This window comes from Olea europaea, chromosome 15, assembly GCF_002742605.1.
Source record: "Olea europaea var. sylvestris chromosome 15, O_europaea_v1, whole genome shotgun sequence".
NCBI lineage: Eukaryota > Viridiplantae > Streptophyta > Magnoliopsida > Lamiales > Oleaceae > Olea > Olea europaea.
The window spans coordinates 5,503,987-5,526,961 of record NC_036251.1 but is presented as its reverse complement, the minus strand read 5'-3'; the positions used below and the strand labels follow the sequence as shown (position 1 = coordinate 5,526,961).

Sequence of the window (22,975 nt, the reverse complement as noted above, 5' to 3'; positions counted from 1 at the left end):
AAAAAAAAAACAGCAATCCAGTAAACAAAAAATGAAAAAATAAAAATTGAAGGACAGAATAATAAACTCAGCTCTATAAGCAATGTGTAGTTGAAACCTTTTTCTGATAATAACATATCTACTTCTAAGCCTTGTTTGGCTACTGTTTATAAACGGTTAAACAACTTTTTATCGATATATATTTCGTAGAACCTACAAGTACTATCCACTTATCCATCATTTATTTCCATCTATTTATAATTTAAACTTTTTATAAACAACTCTAAAACATGCTTTACATAATCCACCAAAATATATTAACAACAAAGGTACAGAAAGAAAAAGGGGAAGGAGTGAGAAATGCAAAGGAAATGAAATATGGCCACAAAGCATGGAAAACCAACTGTAATAGAAATTTATACCGCATCAACAGACGCCTCAGCAGGACCTTTAATAGTAACCAAGGCAGTTTCAATGAGACGACGATAACCTTGCTCAGGTGCTATAAGATGAGGCTGATATCCATCTGCTTCAGTTATTAATTTCCGAACATTTTCCATCGCAAGATGCTTGTCAAACTGCAACCTTTTCAATGCAGCAGGCAGTTGATTATCGAAGACGTTATATATTTTATCACCACCTGATCGACTGCAGAATTTCATGATAATAAAATGAAAATAGGATGGACTGAATCATAAAATGAGATCATACATTAGAAAGATGGGCAACGAAAATTTAAAATCCATACACTCCGTCTAGATGTTCTTTGAATATTCCATCAAAGATGCGAACGATTTCCATAATCATGTACAATTTTCCCTGCATTGACAGTTAAGGATAAAAAAGATCAAAATGCTTCATGCAGCAATCACAGCTTTGAAGCAAATGTAACATCCTAAACTTTCTTTTAACCATAAAAGAAAGCATGCTTATTAAAAAAATAATAATAAATCTAAAACTAATTCATTGAAAGATCATGAACATAAATTTGAAAAGGAATACTTACTCCAGCATCAGTAGCAACGGGCCTCCCCAGACGACTCGACTCAGATTCTAGCTCAATGATAGTTTTGTTAATAAGTGACTGCAGTCCCGGAATTCGAGATTTGATAATGGACTCCAAATGCTAGAACATAAAGCAGCAGTCATCAGCAAATTTATACTGATAGTGACACCGACAATATGTAAATCAATTAAGAAATGCATGCATATCACAAATTTATTTTTTGTACGGCAATAAAAAAGAAGCTTCAGAGAATGAAAAAAATTGAAAATATGGATGCATTTTCCATGTTTCTGGAAATAATGGAAAAGGCAAAAATTTCCTACATCCAGACTCCAGTATTTTATCAGCTGGACATAGAATGCAAAAGTGTACCACAAAATGTCTAATTGACATGCTTTCATAACAGGTTTCTCAAGTGAAGATTCTAACAAAAAACTAGCAAAAATTCATTTCGTTTTAGTTAGCTGTCCCATAGATTATTACGGAAAGTTTTCTGCAAGGCACAATATTTGCTTACTTTGGACATAACTTTGCCAAGATGCTCAGAACCCATCCTGTGAGCAAGATGTTTATACTCTGGGGTTTGAGCAAAATATTCCCGCTCCCTACGCCTAGCAGCAATCATGTCGACATTTTTGTTGATGTCTGCTTGAGAGCGATTAACAACACCTATCCACGGGAACTGCAGCTTATACGCCTTTCCCTCCAGGATCTACGGATCACAGAAACACAAGTCAGGAAATGCACCCTTTAGTCCTTAAAAGTTAGGAAAATCATTTTCTACTTTTCTACACAAACTTGTTAAAGTTAAAATTTAGATCTGCGTACAAAAAATGGTTTAGGAAAGATTTAGCCGAACAAGCAGCAAATGTTTGTACGAGTGAAAAGTTTTGCAACCCATTTAAAGCAGAAGAATGTCTCATAAACAAATTTAAAATAAAGCAAAAAATGTATGCCCATCAGAAAACATGATTATGTTAAAAGTAGCTATAAAAAAAATAATTCATAGTGCATGAAGAAAATGAAAATTGAGCACACAAACTTAAAACAGTTATGCTTTCTTGTCATTTTTGCACTTCCTATAATATGAGTTACTTGCTAAAAGTGTGGATATTTTCCAAGAGAATATGACACCAATTATGGATAAACCTAGGAAATTACAGATTAGGTGGATGGAGCATGTCTAGTTTAGATGTTTGAAGAGCTCTTGTTCATAAGATGATAGAACATTAGTAGAACAGATAGAAAGGAGAGGTAGACACCAGACTAAATGCAGCTAATGTGGTTGTAAAAGATGAGATTTTATTGGAACTTTCAGTAGAGGTAGCACTTATTAACCTGAGTTGCGAAAAATGATTCCTGTTACCAACCCAAGTCCATAAATACAAGCCTTAACTTGTTGCTTATTATGGTTTTTCCCACAAGTATCATTATAAGATAGCAATATCAACTTACATCAACAGCATCAGTACCCTTGTCCATAAGATCAATCTTCGTTAGAACTCCAAATGTTCTTTCTCCTGGAATGAGATCATCACAAAGCCAACAACAGTGCAAACGGAACTAATCAGTACTAAGTGGGAGTGTAAGAACAGACTAATCTTATATTAAAACTTAAGCATACTGATTTTAAACCCCAATAACCATGTCCCCCACACTATATGACAAATGTCATACCTTTTGGGTCTACTTCACGAGAAATCTTGATAGCATCTGATGTTGCAAGATCTTGATTGGCAGGAGAAATAGCCAAAATAATACAGTTTGGCTGCAGTGAATTAATTTAACCAGCAAGTATTATTTAACTAAACTTGTCTTAAACTAAAGTCTAAAGAGTAATAGCTTATCATTATATTATAATTGTAATTTCTCATAACTTCATTCACAAATTTTATGGTAAAAAAAACCTCAAACATAGAATACCTTCTCAATATAAGTCCGGACCATGTTCTCAATATCATGCACAATGCTTTCAGGCTGACCCTCTATGATAAACCAGCAATGAACCAATCAGGTTGTGTGATAAAGGAATGTGTGACAGAAAAGATTAAAAACAAAAAAGTAGGGGATGTAAACTGACCAACAGCCACCTTCGTAAGTCCAGGAAGATCGATCAGGGTCAAATTTACAACTGCAATAATCAGAAATGTACAAATTACTCATTGCAAGCAAAATACAAAAAGAGTAGCACGCCAGAAACGGACAACAAAACTCTGGTCATTATTTGAAAGCATAACTTAGCAAGCCAAAATGTAATATTATTTATATAGAATAACTAAGAATAAGAATTAAGCCCCATTTTTTCCCATTCTTTCACATTATTTTTTCCTACCGTACTCATTTTCAACCACACATTCGTCATTAAAATAATATTACACAAAAAAAATATATACATATTCTTCTTTTTAAACCATACATTTCCCATCAATTTACTATTCCATAATACATTACAAGAAATTAATGGGGCTCAAACAAGGCCTAAGAGAACAACTGCAACTTCAAGACACAAATGCATAGATAACAAAATAAAGACCACACACATATATACATGTAGGATGGGTGCCAACACTTCATCACGAAAGAAAAGACTCACTAACTAATACTAATCTAATATAATACTAAAAAGGGAAAAAAGAGAAAAAAGGGGGGGGGGGGATTAGTCACAGATATTTGATTGTATCTCTAATCTTCTTCATTCCTTCCCATGTCTATGAACAACTAGGCAATATTCAAGTACCTAAAAGGGTTAGCTATATCAGAGTCATTATGTTGGAGTTGAGTCGTATAGCTTCCCATTTGTTATTGCTTGGTCCTTTTATGACAGATATTGGGGCACAAAGCCCGTTTGGAAATTTCCCGAAAAGCTAATCATAGGGAATGATTGGGATGAGGGTATAAAGGTCTTTATGACACAATTGATAATTCGTTTAACCGAGCTCAATCTAGTGTATCATAAGGGGTTTACCTTTTCTATTGATTCCTACGGATTGGATCAAAAACAATTCTTGTATGAGGCCTCTAAGATTTCAACTCTTCCGTATTTTAGCAGTAACATATTATTCCATGGAGCTAAGGTACCCAAGAGCTCACATCGACGAAAAGGTTTGGCACCTCAATGTCGGCTCTTCGCCACCTGGGGTTGTAGTATATTCCAAGGGTTGGGCCGTTCACCTGTTCCTACGCAGCTTAGGTGGAAGGCGAAGAAGGCCTCCTTCCCTGGAGGCCCGGGCCATTAGTGAGATATATATCTCCAGAAACTTTCTTTAATTGTTTACCTGGTTTACACATGCTGAATGTCCCACATAATTACATGCCTTGCATGGAATCACTATTTATTGTTCTCTATTAATTTATCTATTTTTTTAAGGGAAAATGTAGGACGAGAGGGTCAAAATGTTATCTGGTGGTAATACATTAAATTCATACATATTGTCATGCTTCATCAGAAGCATTTTCATTTTATTTCTGCTCTACTTCAACTAACAAGGTTGCAATTCTCAGATTTCATAATGTTGATTCAATATATTGTGCACAGGGAATTGAATCTGCAAAATGAAAAAATGACCAGTAATCCTTCCTGTCTCACCATTAGGGGAATAAATACTGAGATAAATTGGAACACTAGAAATTTGTTTGCTACGTCCTGTCTCTCGATCAGTCTCATCAGCGATCTCCTTTCGCACAGCAGCTGCACAGAATATACCAGTGATTAGTCTCTAGAATGAAAACAAAAGAAATGGTAAATATAGTTGCAAACATTTTGGATCACCCAAGATTAACACATTCGCCCATAATACCATCATACGTGTTTATATTTCTTGATTGGTTGACACTGCTGTCAACATAGAATTTGAAGAAAAGTGGTTTTAAATTGTTATCAGTTACTTTTAATGATATTATAAACTAAATGATCTTATATCCTCCATCCATATTGAGGAAAAAGTAGATAGAGAGAAAAAACCAACTTGTATATTTGTAACAAAGGAAAATTAAGATTCCAAAGCTTATATATATGAGAAAATACAGTAATATGGAAATTATTGTCTTATGCTATTCTGTTGTCAACCAAAAATGGAAGAAAAGCTTTCACTAGAAAGCCATCATGTTATCATAAGATTTATCATAACTCTTGTCAGCATTCTCACTAAAGATATATCCAGATCTTGTCACTGAAAAGCTTCTCCGTTCAATCTACAAAATAGATTTCATGGAAAACCAACTACATCCTAGCGTGGTTAGCCTTTGACCACGAGTCATTCCTAGTTCTACATAAATATATTTCTCATTAAATTTCCCAATCAAGAAATCTTTAGTGGTGACTAGTGCAGGTGCTATTCAAGAACAATTACACATCTGAATTGTTGCAGCAAATTATTTGATGAAACGGAGAGCAAAACAAATCAAAAATCAGTAAAATTGTCAGTTGATTTCAATTAGAATACCAAATTCAATTCCAAAATTTCAATCAGATTACTAAATTCCAAATAGTTGCAGCCAAGTTATTAAACTTAAGTTCAATTTCAATCAAATCTCTCTAACAAACATTGTGGGAAAACAACATTTACTCAATAACAAATTCCCTACGTCAACACTGTGACATGTTCCCTTCAGGTAGGATTGATGGAATGATGCGATTGAAATAAAAATAGAAGTTTGATAACTTGATTGCTAAAACAGAACTTCGGCAACCTAGTTGAAATTGGGTGATAACTTTAGTAATTAATGGGCCTTTTTGCCAATAATGGTGTATTTAGAGAGGGGGGGGGGGGGGGGAATAGAAAAAGAGAAAAAAGCTCATTGGGAAACGATGGAAAGATTGAAAAGTGAGTCTCAAGAAGCCCTTAACCAATTTATTCAAACAAAAATAGAACTTTAACAGTTGATTCTGTGTCTATCACAAGTTTTTCCCCTAAGTTTAGTCCATGTTCTCAGTAGTTCTTCACGGTAATAATACAGCGTCGAGGGTTTCCAACAGTAAAATTAGCAAACATTAACAATTATATGTGAATACTTGAGAGGGTTGTTCAAGGCCAACTTATGCCGTTAAATAGAGTGCCCACCCAGCATAAATTAGGCATCCAAATTTACATTTTCGTGGAGCAGCGTGATATTTGTTTACATTCTTATAATTTGTACAAAATCCAACGTAGGTTTTGACTGACTAAAGGGGGTTGGCAAAACCCAAAAATCAACATTTTCGTGGAGCAGCGTGATATTTGTTTATATTTTTATAATTTGTACAAAATTCAACGTAGGTTTTGACTGCCTAAAGGGGGTTGGCAAAACCCAAAAATCAAGTGGTGATTCATTAAGTAAAAAGGCATACAATTATTAGCAACTTAATATGACTGCCATACAAGCTATGGCTGTTAAGGAAGTAAAGTTCCTGACAATAAAATTACAAAAATATATATATTATAAAAATAAATAAATAAATAAATAAAATGAATAACAATTAATGAAAACTCACCAAAATCAGTGAACCTTTTTCTCGGAAGATGTCCAAACTCAGCATATTCTCTACCTTCGTCAATGCGATGAAGCTGTAGTACAAGAGGACGTCGAGTAACAATGCCTGCATATTTTGCATAAAATTAAACTTGATAACTTCAGTTGTCCATGTGGCAACGGAGAAGGTAATCTAAAAAACATGTAACCAGAAACATGTGGAAGCAACATTGAGACTGCTATTTACCAGATCCACGAGGCAAAAAGTCCTTTCCAACAATGCTCTCGAGTACTGAAGATTTTCCAGAACTCTACAAATTGAATAACAATGAAATCAGTTTCCACAAAATGTAAATGACTAATCAAAGAAATCTTTCAAATAGAGGACAATTTTTTTCACAAGAAAACAATTACTATATCAAGATCAAAGATAGAAATATAGAACCTCACTACAGTTGATCTATATTGCATATTCAAAATGCACCCAATAAGGTGAAATAAATACAGAATCCCATGGAAATCACACCATAAAATCATATCAACATGCTCTCATCGTCCTTTGGATATGAAATGGGAAATATCTACAACGTCCAGAAAACCTTTCATTTGTATCTAAAAGTGATCCTCTACATGTAGAAATACCAAAACTTTTATATCAGTCTCAAGTCCTTAAACAGTTTTCAACCTAATGATCGCGTGTCTATATCAAACCAAAATTCACATAAACATACATCAAAATGAAGAAATTAGCGGCTACACATTAAAAATACCAGGACAACGGAAAATTTAAGCTGAAGGGTGAAGGCTAACTAACGTCAATTTCAGCTAAAATTGAAGATCTGAATACTAATTAATATAGATAATTAACATAAATAGATAGTTCTCCACCAAGATCTACATCAACTAACAATATGACTGAAAAAAAAATTAAAAAAAAAAAATCACATCGTTCTTAGCTCATACGAATCAATAGAACAATATACAAATTTTTGAAATAGGATAATATTTACAAAAACTAACGAAGAAATTAATGAAATTCTCAGACCTGACCACCGACAACGGCTATGGAAGGCAGCGCATCCCAGAGAGTAGGCAGAGCGTTGTCTTCTCCATTATCTCCGAGTGCAGTGCAAGCTCTCTGCAGTCTGTTCACCAACGATATCAAACTTTCCATTATTGTTCCTTAATTGAACTCAATCCTGAGCCAAAGATGAATGAGGATCACCGGAGTGCTGACGATCCACCGACTACTATCCGATCTCCTTCTATGCAAGGAAATTGATCGAGAGAATCTAGAGAGAGAAAGGAGCGTGAGTAAAGTAGGTGTTGAATCGGAAAAGAAGGTTTTAGAAATTTAAACGCAGAACCGCGTGGACGTCCGTCGTTCAGCGGGCGTGTACTGTTAAATTTTAATGCTTCGAGTTAGCCCCTCGTCCCAAACATTATATTACATTCCATTTTTCTCTTTTTTATTTTCAATCATACAATCTTTTATGAAATAATATAACACATAAATCAAAAAAATTTCATTCTTTTTTAACCACTTATTTTTCAACAAAATATTATTCCCCTATTTTCATTTCTAGAAAATAGGGGCCAAACGAAGGCATAATGTTCATTTTCAATGGTTATTGAATGAAGTCCATATTTTTTATTGATAATTAAAGTTTAAAATATCGAGTTTTGATCACTGAATTTAGATACATATCTTCGATTGCTCATTGAAATTTAAAATATCGAGTTTTGATCACTGAATTTAGATCCATATTTTCAATTGCTCGTTGAAATTTAAAATATTTAATTTTGACCACTGAACCTTAAAAAATGTTGTACATTACTCACCGAACTTTGAAAAATATTGTACATTACTCACTGTAAATTCGATATTTTTCAAAATTCAATAGTTATACTAGTGAGTAACGTACAGTATATTTCAAAGTTCAGTGATCAAAACTCATCATTTTAAATTTCAGTGAGCAATCTAAGACATAGACCTAAGTTCAGTCAACAATCTAAGACATTCACCTAAGTTCAGTGACCAAAACTCGACATTTTAAACTTTAGTGACCAATTAAAGATATAAATCTAAATTCAATGAGCAATCTAAGATACGAACCTAAATTCAGTAATTAAAACTCGACATTTTAAACTTTAGTGGCTAATTAAAGACATAAACCTAAGTTCAATGACCATTGAAACATTTAACTCCACTTCAACGAATAATTGAGCCTTTGTACGGCCTCAATTTTTAAAATGAAAATTGGTGAAACGGTATTTTTTTAAAAAAATGAATTATTAAAAAAATAAAAATAAACATTTTCGATTTACGTGTAATATTATTTTATGGAATGAAAATTGGTGAAATAGTATTTTTTAGAAAAATGAATTATTGAAAAATAAAAAGAAAAGTTTTCCATTTACATGTAATATTATTTTATAAAAATATTGTATGATTGAAAATACGATAGAGAAAAAATGAAATGTAATTTAATGGGAGCCAAGCGAGTTGTTGAAAATCAAAATCACCGAATTCGTTATAGTCTTTCCTGTGATACTCCAACCTCCCATGAATTGGTTATTATTAATAGATTTTTATAAGAATTGATGAAGTGTATGATTAAAAATTTATAAAAGTAATAGATCTTATGAGATGTGTTTGAAATTTAATTATTGAGTTTGATTTAACTTTTTTAATAGTCGTTTTCAACCATGTTTTTCAAAAAAATATTTTTCAATTTCTCGTATCTTTTTCTTACGATTAAATCAACCAATGGCCGCCGAAGTTTATACATAATATCATCATTGCCAAACAATTTGATTTTATTTCAGGATAATCACCCAATTTTTATACTTAATGTTTTTCATGATCATCGAACTTGATTTTATTCCACCGTTTCACCGTGCCCACTCAGCGTTTTTTTATTTTAAAAAATATTTTTTATTTAAATAATTGTTTTCTAATTAACGCTATTTTCCCTCCAAAATGGGGTTCAAACAATGGCTAAGTTTTTATCTCGTTAGAAAAATATTTTTTAAATAAGTTTTTATTTTATTTTGTAAGGTGAATAATTATTTTATTTTATTTTTGGCTTATTAGCACAAAATGCCCCTAAGTTTGGCTTTTTGTGTGCAAAATATTCATACGTTTCAAATTTTTACATTTTCATCCTTATTTCCACGTTTCATTGTGAAAAATGTCTTTTTCATTAATTTTCTCAATTAAAAATTACAAAATGACAACTGTACCTCATGTTCAAAGAAAAGAAAAATAAAGAATAAACTATAATCATACTTCCAATTTTTTCAAAAAAAATACAAATAAGTCTCAAATAAATTAAATTAAAAATTAGAAAAAGAAAATCGTCTTCTTTCTAGCTCCCCCCTCTCCTTCACCCATTTCCCACCTAATTGCTCCATTATCGCAACAATGGCACCCTTTTTGCAATCAAGAACACCATAGCCTTCCTCTTCTTCCCTCTGTTCGACTCCTATCGTACGCCCTTTTTGCATTTTCTTTGATACTACATTATAGGGTCACAAATTCCAGTTGTGAGGGCAAAGATTTGCAACACCTTTATGCCCTTGTTGAGTTTGATAATGATGGAAGGAAAAATCGCCAGCTGGATTAAATCGGAACACGATGTTTTGTGAAAGGATGAATTTATTGTTGTTGTGGAAACTGATAAAACTAATATAGATGTTGAGACGTTCTACAATGGAATATTGGGGGGCAATTGTTATTAACGAAGGAGAGATGGCTCCTGTTGTTGCGACAATTAGAATGTTAGCAGAAATGGGGGATGAATAGCTTAAGCGAAAGCTAAAGCTACATCTAAATTCTCCACGGCCTTCGCTCCTTCAATGCCAAAGGTTGAGGAATCCCCACCTGCCTGTTGGGAATCTACTTATACATTCACAGCAGAATTTAAAATTATTTTGATTCCCATCCAATAGATCTCATTGTGTTTGGTTAGGAATTGTGATAAGATTGTACCTTTTCCAGATCTGCAATCCTTTTGCTTTTCTTTTCGTTCCACAACTTTGATTCGCCACCACAACTGTCCAATTGTCCAGCCTCCAACGGTGATCCACACAGAGAATATGATTGCAGCCTCTAGGGTTTTCTCTTGTGCTAACAAGAATAATGAAAACCTTAATGGACCTCAAACCCTAGTTTGTTATTTATATAAACTCAAACAGGCTCGGCCCGATCCAGTCCAATAATTAATTAATCCAATTAATTAAACCCGGTCCGTGAATTAATTAATCCAATTAATTAATTCAAAATATAAATAACAAATCCAATTAATTAATTTATCCAACGATTGTTAAATTAACCAATTGGCAATTTGCAATCTTCCAATTCTCTTTTGTGTGTGACCCATTAGGTTCCCGACCACGATGCCTAACGACGTGAAATATTATTTTGATCTAATCAAAATTGATAAATTAAAACACCCTTTTAATTTATCGTCAATTCACATTCGCCGTCCCTGATTGACATCTAGCAATGTGTCAGGACAATACATGTGACGGGAAATGTCACGTAGTATGACAAAACCAAATTCGTTCGTTTACCGTGAAACTATAATCCCTTCGTCAATATGATCCGATCAATTACGAGATATGGAATTGTGTCAATCTCGATCATCGATCATATCTTTCACTCCACTATTAAGTCAATATAAATCGAAAACTCCTTTTCGACTTATGAGTACACCTTGGCCAAGGATTTCATCATTGACTTAATTGAATGAAACGCAGATCATAATCTCCTACTATCTAAGAGTGACGAATCCTTTATTGATCAATCACAACCTTCATACGATTCTTGACGTACCCGAACGATGTCGTATTAGCGGCCCTTTTCAGAGCAACATCCAACACCACCAAAGTATGACTGTCCTCATATAAGGTACCATGACGACCTCAAGTCAAAGGACCAATTTCACTACCGAACGTTAGAGATTAACCACCGACACTCAGATAGTTATCCATGTGGAATCTCTCGACGGGTCTCCAATGTTTTGTTCTATAACAAACATCCACGTGTTTATTTAAGTGTCACCACATTTTAACTTGTGAGATCAGCTACTTACTTCACAAGTAAGAAATGCCACACGTGATGGTCTATCCGTAATAACGATATCCGTATCTCGTTATTACTTACGACCACGGATGATTTAAGATTCAATCAGATGTAATTTGTATCTCACAATCACAACTCCTTGTGATTAATAAATTACAAATATTTGAATCTACGGACTCTATTATTTATTTAATTGTGTATTAATTAAATAATAGATCTGCCATTTAATTTCATTAATTATATATAAAAGTATTTATGTCCAAAGTCGATTGGACCTAGGGCATAATACTTACACTGCCCCTAAAGCAGATGCTCTGTCTCTAGCAGTTGTTGCAACTCCAACTCCACCTACACCGATAAAGGTGGTGTCGACTCTATATGCCAATGAATTGGCTATGCAGCACAAGGAAGATACGATAAATTGGTGGTCACAAGGTCGTTTAGAAGAATTACACCTACGGATGTGATGCCGTGAAGGTAGTGCTAGCGTTGGACTTTTTTGTTTAATTTATTTGGGACTTATTTGTATTTTTTGAAAAAAAAAATTGGGAGTATGATTCTAATTGTTCTTTATCTTTTTATTTTTGTTTTACTTAAATAGGGGTATATTTGTCATTTTAAAATTTTAATTGAGAAATTGAATAAAAAATTTGATGAAAATGACATTTTTCACATTAAAATGTGGAAATAAGGATGAAAATACAAATTTTTGAAATGTAGGGATGTTTTACACATTAAAGGCCAAACGTAGGGACTTTTTATGCTAATAAGACTTTATTTTTCTAAGTGAAATTTTTTTAAATAATATTTTAAAAACATTATTTTAAATAAGTTTTTATTTTATTTTTTTAAAAATATGATTTATTTTTAATTTTTTTAAATATATAATACAAAGTTATCGTTTTATTCCTTTTAAAAATAATGAAAAAGGTGACAAGAAATTGTGTGGCCAGCGAAAAAAATTAAATTGGGTGGCCGTGAAATACTAACTATAAAGTTGGGTGACCATTGATGGATTTAACCTCTTTTTCTTACTTTTTAATAATGCACTTTTACACAAACACATAATTTTTGGATAGGTTTATAAATATAGGTTTTTTTTGCCACGAATGGTAATCGGATGAGCATTTGTTGGTCGAGTGGATGGGTAAAAATCTAAAAGGGGAGTAGAATGAGTATAGGAAGATGCTTGGTGTGCTACTATGGTTGCTAAGTCAAGTGCACGCTCTTGTAGATGGTTGATTGCCCAACTGTATCGTATACACTCACCGCTAATAGTGATTATTGATGAATTAAAGTTATTGAAATTTTGCTACCCTTCTAGAGGGACATTGGATGTCATAATAAGAGAAGCGTATTTTTTTTAGTGATTTATTAAGTTTTGTATTATGCACTGATGCACCAAGACCTCAACATCCCTTGGCTATTCAGCCATTAGCGTCCTAACATATGGCCAAGCTAATATTACAGCGTGCTAAGTCGCTAATGTTTTAAATATATATGAAATTGAAATAATATCTAAGTCTTTTAACTTTTGAAAAATTCAATCTTTCAGTTGGGAATTGACAAAACTCCCAAATCAAACCGATCGAATCAGATCGAGCGGTTCTTCTTAAATTAAATATTCAAATAGGTATTTGAATAGAGAGCCGACGGGTTTGATTCGGACCCAGAACCAAAGAACTGAATCTCCAAATTTATTTTTTTAATTTTTCTATATTAAAAATGTCAAATTATTTTATATTTTTCTAAATAAATTTGCAAACTAATTAATTTAACTCAAACTGATCATATGATTTTCATATTTATAATTTCCAGCTCAAGCATAAGCTCAATTTAATCAAATTAACCTAAATTATACCAAAATCTCTCATTCTACTGTACTGCCTTTTTCCCATTTCCTAGAAAAATTGAATTGGAAGCTCAATTACGCTTCTCTTCATTATTGCCATTATGGGGAAATCGAAAATGAAGCTCAATTACACGTCTCTTTATTATTGCGAGTTCACTATCTTCCTTTTTTGTGTGTGTAATTTTAACAGTCAAATCTATGAAACTCAACAAAGAGAAACGCAAAAAATATCAGTGGATTGGACTATATTATTTTTCAAGAACTAAAATCGAACATGTCATTGATTGAATTAATGTAGCGTTATTATAAATATTAAAAAAATTAATTATTGTACGGAACTCATGAACCGAAACGAATGGAACACCCTTGTTCGATTCCATAATCAGGTTTGGACTCGACAATTTCACTTACTAAATACTTGAAAATTCGAGTTCGATTCGATTCGATTTTCTTTAAAATCAAATCAATCGGACCATGTCCAACCCTAATTTCAATCATCAACAAATCTTTTTGGTCGGTCGAATTGTTAACCTTCACTTTCCATGGCACTTAAGAGTCACACTAATCAATTTAATCAAAAATGTCACATATATGCAAAAAGTTTAGTAGGTGAAAAAATTTACCACAAAAAATATTCTTAAATGGGAGGCTTGACATTTTAGAAGTTTCAAGTAAAACGTGGTTTGAAAAGTAGTTTAAATTACAGATATACAGAAAATAAGTGATTAACAAATGGATAGGATGGATAAATTCTACAAAATATATTAACGAATTATATTCAGCCAGACAAGGTGGTAAACAAATGAGTGAACTCCACAGAGCATATTCCCTGATCTGTTACAGGCCTCAAAATGGCATCCACTGGTGATAAAAAGCATCAAGCAATTCGCAAATTCACGCGCGCGCACACACGAAAAGGAGAAGGCCCTCATCATATAAAGCCAAACCCCAACGCCCCAGTCCACATACCTCATGAACCCTTGAAAATTCCATCTAATTCAATGCAGAGTCCCGTTATTGTACTGTTTTCATGGACTCTCCTCTACTCATTAACTCCCCATTAAAAGCCGTTAGTTTTTTGAATTTCTCTACTTCTCCTTCTGTAAATTACTCTGCCTTTTCTCTCTCCAGAATCAAGAAGTCCCACAAATTCAACAAATCGCGAATTGCTGTGAATTGCTTGAATCCTCGAAATCCTAACTTGTTATGGGGAAATTATGGCTCACCCATCATACCCTTTTCTTATTTAATCCCACTTTTTCACAAAGTCAAGGACTTTGCTGTGAAATCCTCAAAGCAGAACTGGACTTCTGTTTTCCAGAAATTTAGTGGGCAAGAAACTGGACTTTTGCAGAACGGGTCATTAGGGATGGCACTCATGTGTGTGACATCAACAGCCAAAGTTAAAATAAGCCCCTTTGTGGCTACATTAGCCGCCAACCCGACTTTTGTTTCGGGTTTATTTGCTTGGGCTATTGCTCAATCAATGAAGGTTTTCTTGAATTTTTGCGTAGAGAGGAAATGGGATTTTCGGATTATGTGTTCCTCTGGTGGAATGCCCTCTTCCCACTCTGCTATGTGTACCGCATTAACTACTTCTGTGGCTATTTGCCACGGAGTGGCAGATTCGTTGTTTCCGGTTTGTTTGGGGTTCAGTTTGATCGTAATGTATGATGCCATCGGTGTTAGACGGCATGCTGGAATGCAAGCGGAGGTAATTGTTTGCTCTATTGCATCTCATTCATTTCACAATTCTTAATTAATTGTTTATTCGAATAAGTATCACTTTCTGACTTGGATGTATTTATACATAATCTGAACATTTGAGACATTATAAACAAATACTAATATACCTGTGCTCTGATCTATGTAGACAAACTTTTCTAAAAAGCAGTTTGTAAGCTACTTTTAAGCACAATGAAACATATTGGTGATAATACATAGCGTGTCTAAAAGGATTCGAGGAATTTTCTTGATTGCATTTCCTTTGCTTCTTTATTGTTATTTGTTCGTTTGAATGAGTGATACTTTCTGAATTCGGTGTATTTGTTTATGATTTGGACACTTGGGACATTAGAAACAGATACCTGTGAACTGGTGCTTCTGACTACGTAGACGGCACTTTCATAAAAAGTAGTTTGTAAGCTACTTTTAAGCACAGCAAAACATGGTGGTGTTAATACATAGCATGTCTTTAATAGAGTGGCAGCAAAGTATATAACTCCGCAAAGCATATCCCCTAATCTGTTAGAGGTCTCAAAATGGCATCTCCTGTTCATAAAAATCATCAAGCAAAGGCAAATTTGCACGCTCGCGCACACAAAAAGGAGAAGGCACTAATATAAAGCCAAACTCCTACACCCCATCCCCAGCCTCTGTTCTCCACATACCTCAAAAACCCTTGAATGTTCCACATGATTCAATGTGAAGTCCTGTATCTGTACGGTTTTCATTGACTCTCTTCTTCTTATAAAATCCCCACTAAAAGCCGTTAGTTTCTCAGATTTATCTACTTGTAGTTCTGTAAATTACTCTGCTTTTTCTCTCTTCAGAATCAAGAAGTCCCGTTAAACGACTGTTAGTTTCATGGAATTTCTGTAGATTGTTTGAATCCTCAAAATCCTAACTTGTTATGAGGAAATTATGGCTCACCCATCAAACCCTTTTCTCATATTTTCGCAAAGTCAATGCAGAATTGGACCTCTGTTTTTTAGAACTTTAGTGTGCAAGGCAATTGGGTTTTGCAGAATGGGTCATTTGGATGGCACTGATGTGTGTGACATCAACAGCGAAGGTTAAGATAAGCCTGATTGTGGCTACATTAGCCGGTAACCCGACTTTCGTTTCGGGTTTATTTGCTTGGACTATTGCTCAATCAATGAAGGTTTTCTTGAAGTTATGTGAAAAGAGTGATGATGACACCATCTATTTTATTTATTTCTAGTTTATTTTTTGTTTTGGATTCTTATTTATGTAATTGGGCTTGTATCTGTCTAAGCCCGTTCTAGTTAGGATTTTGTCTTTACTATTTAAACCTAATTTTCCATGTAATTTCGTCAGTTGATGATTGAATAAAGATTTTCGGTGGCTTGTGACGAAATTCCCCCTTTTTCCCGTTCTTCTTTCCTTGTGTTTTTCCTTCTTCCATCACTTCCCCTGATTTCTTCTTCCTGATTGATTAATTTTCTCTTTCTCCATTAATTTTCTTGTTGGTGCTGCATCAAATTTGGTATCAAAGCCTAAAATTGGATAATCTCTCATCTCCAATCCAAAAATTTCTTCCCACTTCCTTCCCAAAATAAATAAATAATTAATTGTTGGAACAACACAATTGAAGAAGATTTAGCATAAGAGCAGTAGTTTTCTTTTCTTTCTTAGTTAAAAAAAAAAGAACTGTTCACGCCCGAGAAAAAAATCAGTTTTAGTATTTTTTCAGTTTGTGGAAAAAAAATTCAACTGCCGTCTCATTTACTTTGCTGCCCATCCTATATTAATTGTTGCTGTTACCTCTTCCTTACCCTAGTTCTCAATGCACAACAACCTAACCCAACACAAACATAAACCAAAACCCAAAATAACCCTAGCCCACACTTATCACCCATTACACAGACAATCCACTCACTTCCAAGCCCAATAAACACCAAACCCAGCCCACTTATCACATATTATCTTAGCCCATTACACATAATAAACCCAAACTGCCCAGTCTGGTATCCTATCTATCTTAAACCATTTAACACATAGAAGAAACCCAATCCTCTAACCTATCTTTTACAGTCTATCTTTCACAACCCAAATCCAATTCGTACCCATCACTCCACCATTGCACAACTTACTGTCAATCTCACAGCGTAACTAATTATATGTGACATCGGACGTGAACACTACATGCACAACCAGTAGCTCGACTTAGCCCCATAAGGAGCTGAAGACATCTGACTAGAAGACAGCACACAAGCATACCTAGGGACCATGCCCTAGCAACTCAAACAGCCCGACACCAGGGAGTTCTTGATCTCTATTTATTATTGGTTTATACTACTACTTCATTTTTAAAATCGCATCATTTAAATCTTTGTGTTGTTGTTACTTTGATGTTTTAGCCTTATTCCCCATTTGGTTAAAATAATTGAACGAGTTGACTTTCCATTGTTCCCCACTTGTCAACTTGATTGGAGAATTTGACTAGTGTTTGGGCCCTTGCTTTGCTATTTTACATGTATCAACAGTATTAGTTTGCAATATTTGAATTTGCTTAATCCCAAAAAAAGAGAAAAGAAAAAAGAGAATTAAAAAAAATGCTCAAATTGATATTTTGCATTGCTTTTACTTATTGTTCATTGATCTCACCATTGCACATCATTTAGCTACTAATAAAGTGCATGCATGGTGGTCGACTGGTGATATTGTCACTTCTAGTTTAAACCCAGATGACTGTTACTCTTGAACAGAGTATGGCCCTCTCTGTTAGTCTGAAAAACATTAAGCAAATCCCTTATTCGATTGATGTTAATAATTTCTGAAGTTTCACATTAGACGATATCGTCGTCGACAAGGTGACCAAAAATATTTTCAACACGATCATAGGGATAGGGATCAAGTTCGTGAGCGAGAACGAAATCATGGTCATCATGGTACTCATTCTCTTCCTCGTCATAAGGAGCGTTTCTTTAGAGACATTAAATTAGATGCTCATACGTTTGATGGTTGCTTAGATCATGAAATTTTTACTCAATGGAACACCCTTACACAAGGAAATCGGCTAGTAATTGAGTATATTGCTCAATTTGAGGAATTTCGAATGAAATGTCATGCCGTTGAGGATGAGGCCCTGACCTTGAGTATGTTCATGCAAGGTCTAAGAGATGAATTTGGGCGTGAGCTTTTCTTTCGAGGCGTCACTACTCTTGATCACGCTTATTCTTTAGCTCGAGACTGAGTTGATTATTAATCCTCCATATGAAAAGCGCGATCACTATCGTTCGCCCATGTCATTAGCGCCACCTCATCATAAGTATGTCATATACCTTTCCTTGTCTAGTGTTCCTCCCATTTGGAAAAATAAGTGTAAAGGTTGTGATAGTCCAAGGCCTTCTTTTCCATATAAAAGGTGTATTGACAATCATTCTTCTGTTTCATTAGCTCCACTTCCTCTCGTTAAGTCCCTTATAGGACCTCCCCCGTCTAATGTTCCTCCAATATTAGAAAATAAGGGTAAAATTTCTGAAATTTCAAGGACTTCTTCTTACTTGCTGTGCGTCGGCTGTAAGGACTTTGGCCACATCTCTCCCAAATGCCCTAGCCGAGCTTTAATCATGGATGAACGAAAGAATGTAATAGATGAGACGTTAAAAGATCTAGTCTATGAACCTAAATTTGAAGATTTTGATGACTTGGATAATAATGAGGACACCTCATTAGGTAGTATCTGGACTTTTCCTATGACTCTAGGTGTTATACCTCTTGTTCTCGTTACCTCTCAGCAAGTGTTGTTTATCGTACCTTTATCCAACCCAAAGGTACTGATGATTTGTGTAATCCTGCTTGGAATTTAGTCCTCCCAACTGTTCAAATTGCATATAACAGTTTTATGAATTGCTCTATAAATCTAAGTTGTTTTGAAGTTGTTCCTGATTATAAGTCTAGGAGACCGTTAGACCTTATTTTCATGTCCCCACATGCTAGTGTGTCGATATTAGCAGGAGCATTTGTCCATTATCTCCATGACTTGCATATTGAGATCCATAAACAACATGACGCAAATAATGCATTATATAAATTTCAAGCTGATTCGCATAAAAAATATTTTGAATTTAATATTGGGGATTATGTTATATTGCAAATTTGTAGTGCCGATCCTTTTAAAATTTTAAGGCATGTTGGTGCAAATGCACATGTCATTGCTCTTTCATCACATTTTGGCTACCACTCTACTTTAAATACTGAGGACTTCATTACTTACAAACCGTTTTAATTCCTTTGATGATCCTTTTTTATTTTAGCTTTGTGGACCCCCAACTTGATTATGTTGATATTTTTACTTTAATACCATCTGTCACAGCATACAAAGATAAAATTGATGTTGTTTTAAATGAACGTGTTGTATTGACCAATAATGGGAAGATTTAGTATTTCCTTGTTTGTTGGGTAGGTTGACGTACTTCTTGTGCTCCTCATTATGTACAATCATATGAAAATTTTAGAGATGAGGTGTATGAGTACTGGTTATTTGGAGTCCAGTATCGGTACTTGGTTAGAAGGAAAGAACGTTCCCTTCGGCCAGATCATATTCTTGGGGATAACCTACAGTTTTCAGTACTATCAATCATGGAATTTCGATACTTGGTTCGTCAAAAAGATCGTCCCCCGTGGCTTGACTTGAAGTATTTTGGGTATTAGATTGACTACAGCCTATAGTGATCTATCAAGTCGACAGAGTTGAGTTTTTCTCCCCCCGGGACAATTGATGAGGACGTTATCTATTTTATTTATTTCTAGTTTATTTTTGTTTTGGATTCTTATTTATTTAATTGGGCTTGTATCGGCCCAAGCACAAGCCCGTTCTAGTTAGGGTTTGTCTTTACTATTTAAACCTAATTTTCCATGTAATTTTGTCAGTTGATGATTGAATAAAGATTTTTGGTGGCTTGTGATGAAATCCCCCCTTTTCCCTGTTCCTCTTCTTTTTCTTCTTTCCTTGTTTTCTTCTTCTTCCATCCCTTCCCCTGATTTCTTCTTCCCGATTCATTAATTTTCTCTTTCTCCATTAATTTTCCTGTTGGTGCTACGTCAAAGAGGAAATGGGATTTTAGGATTATGTTTGCCACTGGTGGAATGCCCTCTTCTCACCCTGCCTCATGTATTGCGTTAACTATATCTGTGGCTATTATCCATGGAGTGGTGGACTCATTGTTTCTGGTTTGTTTGAGGTTTAATTTGATCGTTTTGTATGATATTATTGACATCATGCAGGAATGCAAGCATTTCCTTTGTTTGCCATTTTATAGTTAATTGTTTATATAAATGAGTATTGCCTTCTGAATTGGATGTATATGTATATAATTTGGACTTGATACATTAGAAACCAATACCTATATAATAGTGCTTCAATCATCATTGCTTAAAAAGCTGCTTTTCAAAATTATACATGGACACGTTTTTGTAAAAAATAGTTTATGGGCTACTTTTTAACACAGCAAAATATGTTGGTGTAAACGCATAGCATGACTTAAAAGGATTCAAGGAAATTTCTTAAAACACTTAAACTGCTATGAAGAGACTCGTGGAATGGAATTTTCCCAGATCAAAGCTTTCAATTGAATACTTATGTTAGCATTCCATGCAAGTATTAACCATTATACTTGTTTCCATACTGCCCAGATACAAGCTATGCCTTGAACTGTGATATTTTTGTTCAAAAATCTAATCTTCTTGGTTTTAAATATTTGAGATGCTAGCCTTATGCCTTTTTGACTTGTCACAAGTTTCTCCTACGTTGTATGCTAATAAAAAAGGTGAAACTTATTACAACTCAGGATGTATTAAATGCTCATCTAATAGAGCCTTTCCTTTGGCTGGGTGAGAATTGAAAAACACATGTTGGTCACACAGTACCCTCCGTGGATTGAAAATCTATAATCTTGATTTGCTATGCCCGTTCGAACAACTTCACTTTATCTTGTCTTTCTTTGATAAGAATCAATAGGAGGGGAAGCACGAATCCCTTAGATGTTTTCGAAAGTTTTAGGATAACATGAAGAGGTTTACACCATGTCATTTGTTATGCAGCCAGCTTTGGTCATGCCTGTTCGATGCAGAGTTACCATTACTCAGCAACATTTGTGTTGTCAAGTATTAGGCTCATACAAAATAATAGAATAGCAGTAAGAGGCCTAAACTAGCAGATTTTAGACTCTGGAATTTCATATTCTGCTCTGCTGTAACTTTTGACCCAATTCAGACCAATTTTTTCTACTGTAATTATTTTGTATTTTTAAACTTTGCCGCGGAATTTGGCTTTGTGCATTCAAAAAGTTTTTTCAATCATTAGCCATTACAACTATAACCGTGAATTGCGTTAATTTTTGAAATGATTACTTTTCTGTTGCGTTATGCTTGTATGAATGCATACTGCAGTTTCTTCCGTATTGACCTTATGATATTAATAATTCTCTTATGGAAACTTGCAGTTGTATTTGACCTTGGGTTTAAATGGATTGCCAATGCTCATACTTAAGCTTCAATTCAAAAGAAGCATTTGCACCTTCTTTATGCCCTGGAGTCCCCAAAACTGAATTTGTTTGTAGTTGGAAGCTTCAATTGATGTTTACTAATTTAAATTATTCAAATAAGTGATGTGATAATGAATAGATATGTACAAACTCGAGTGGTTAAGGAAAGTGTTATTGGTTTTTGGTAATGCTTTTGTTTGCTAAATTTGTTTAAGTACATGAATAAGTTTGCGAATGGATTATTTATAGCCGGGACACTGGAGCAATGAACTGAGATTGTTGGCATTTGCACCCTTCATTTGATGACATTGATATATAGATATTTTTGCATTTTCTTATGATTGTTGAATTAGTTCATGGGATTAAAACCAATACTATGTCCTTCAATAGTTGGCAATCGGCATGCAACTTCCACAGTAGTACTTCATTAATATGTCTAAGAACATGTTCTGCTAAGCTCCAGAGTAAGGAAGAGTGATTTTTTTGCTTCCAAGCATGTTTGGAAGTTACTTTTTTCTTACATTTGAAGTTCAAAACATCACTTATTTTATAAATAACTCTTATCTTATTGTCAAAATAAGTGATCGACCTATTTCTGACTTTTACTGATGAAAGGATTTATCATTTAAGAACTTAGGTAGTTACTTTTTAAGTAAAATTTTGAAACTTAGCCAGTCACGCTATTACTGTGGTTCTTGAAGCTTTAGACGACAATTCCTACTCTTTGCTATTGTGACAGAATATGCTAATCGCTTGCGTATTATGTGCAATTATTGTTAAGTAAATGATCTTATTTCTTTGATATAGGTTCTCAATCTGATCGTTGAGGACTTATTCCAAGGGCATCCAGTGAGCCAAAGAAAGCTCAAAGAACTTCTCGGTCACACTCCGTCCCAGGTTCTTGCTGGAGCTCTGCTTGGAATAGTGGTAGCTTGGATATGTTGTCGGGGTTGCTTGATTACGAGCTAATTTACTCCCTTGGTAAATTACAAAGACATGTTATACCAGTTGATACTTTTATTCGACTATGAACCCTTGATGTTTTTGTGAATGACTGCAATGTTAAATGTACACGCAGGTTTTCCTTTGAACATTCACTTATAATCGTCCGATTTGATTAATGGGAACCTTTACAATACGGTTAGCCTTGTCTAGTGGTATACAAGTTCAAGGATATAACAAATGCGCGTTTTAATACTATTTACGAAACATGTATTTAGGACTAATACAAGGGTTGATGTCGAAATTTATTGTTGTCTAATGAGCAAAGTTGTATATATTGTTCATAAAATACTAGAATTGCCAAATTTGTTAAGAGTATTTGTCACTTCTATTTTTGACCAATCATACTAAACTTTGAAGTAAACAAA

The 22,975-nt window shown here is 34.2% G+C and overlaps 2 protein-coding genes across 5 annotated transcripts in view; one reads left to right on the top strand and one right to left on the bottom strand.

Moving 5' to 3' along the window:
* The window catches only part of LOC111409924 (dynamin-related protein 5A-like), a 10,366-nt gene extending 2,515 nt beyond the window's left edge, over positions 1–7,851 (bottom strand). The window contains exons 1-12 of the mRNA XM_023040042.1: positions 7,479–7,851; positions 6,681–6,744; positions 6,456–6,560; positions 4,572–4,673; positions 3,066–3,116; positions 2,909–2,970; positions 2,663–2,753; positions 2,441–2,505; positions 1,503–1,697; positions 986–1,105; positions 728–798; positions 402–627 (exon numbers count right to left, since the gene is read on the bottom strand). Of these exons, the coding sequence (XP_022895810.1) occupies positions 402–627; positions 728–798; positions 986–1,105; positions 1,503–1,697; positions 2,441–2,505; positions 2,663–2,753; positions 2,909–2,970; positions 3,066–3,116; positions 4,572–4,673; positions 6,456–6,560; positions 6,681–6,744; positions 7,479–7,607 (1,281 nt within the window). The 5' untranslated portion in view covers positions 7,608–7,851. The remainder of the gene's footprint in view (positions 1–401; positions 628–727; positions 799–985; positions 1,106–1,502; positions 1,698–2,440; positions 2,506–2,662; positions 2,754–2,908; positions 2,971–3,065; positions 3,117–4,571; positions 4,674–6,455; positions 6,561–6,680; positions 6,745–7,478) is intronic.
* Positions 7,852–14,214: 6,363 nt separating this feature from the next.
* LOC111409923 lies at positions 14,215–22,749 on the top strand. 4 transcript variants are annotated; one of them, XM_023040037.1, is made up of 3 exons: positions 14,228–15,088; positions 20,170–20,292; positions 22,413–22,749. In XM_023040037.1, the coding sequence occupies exons 1-3, from the start codon at positions 14,405–14,407 to the stop codon at positions 22,572–22,574; spliced, it is 969 nt and encodes a 322-aa protein (XP_022895805.1). In that variant the 5' UTR covers positions 14,228–14,404; the 3' UTR covers positions 22,575–22,749. The 4 variants fall into 4 exon arrangements, with proteins under 4 accessions (XP_022895806.1, XP_022895805.1, XP_022895808.1 ...); XM_023040038.1 differs by lacking the exons at positions 20,170–20,292; positions 22,413–22,749 and adding an exon at positions 19,526–20,027 and having other exon boundaries at positions 14,215–15,088; XM_023040040.1 differs by lacking the exons at positions 20,170–20,292; positions 22,413–22,749 and adding an exon at positions 21,564–21,943 and having other exon boundaries at positions 14,231–15,088.
* Positions 22,750–22,975: the final 226 nt, after the last annotated feature.

Excerpts from the sequence above, each read along its gene's own strand:
- LOC111409923 (XM_023040037.1), top strand. The coding sequence starts at position 14,405 with ATGGACTCTCCTCTACTCATTAACTCCCCATTAAAAGCCGTTAGTTTT. Across the intron at positions 15,089-20,169 it reads ATGCTGGAATGCAAGCGGAG|AGGAAATGGGATTTTAGGAT; the intron begins GTAATTGTTTGC and ends GCTACGTCAAAG. Across the intron at positions 20,293-22,412 it reads TGGTGGACTCATTGTTTCTG|GTTCTCAATCTGATCGTTGA; the intron begins GTTTGTTTGAGG and ends TCTTTGATATAG.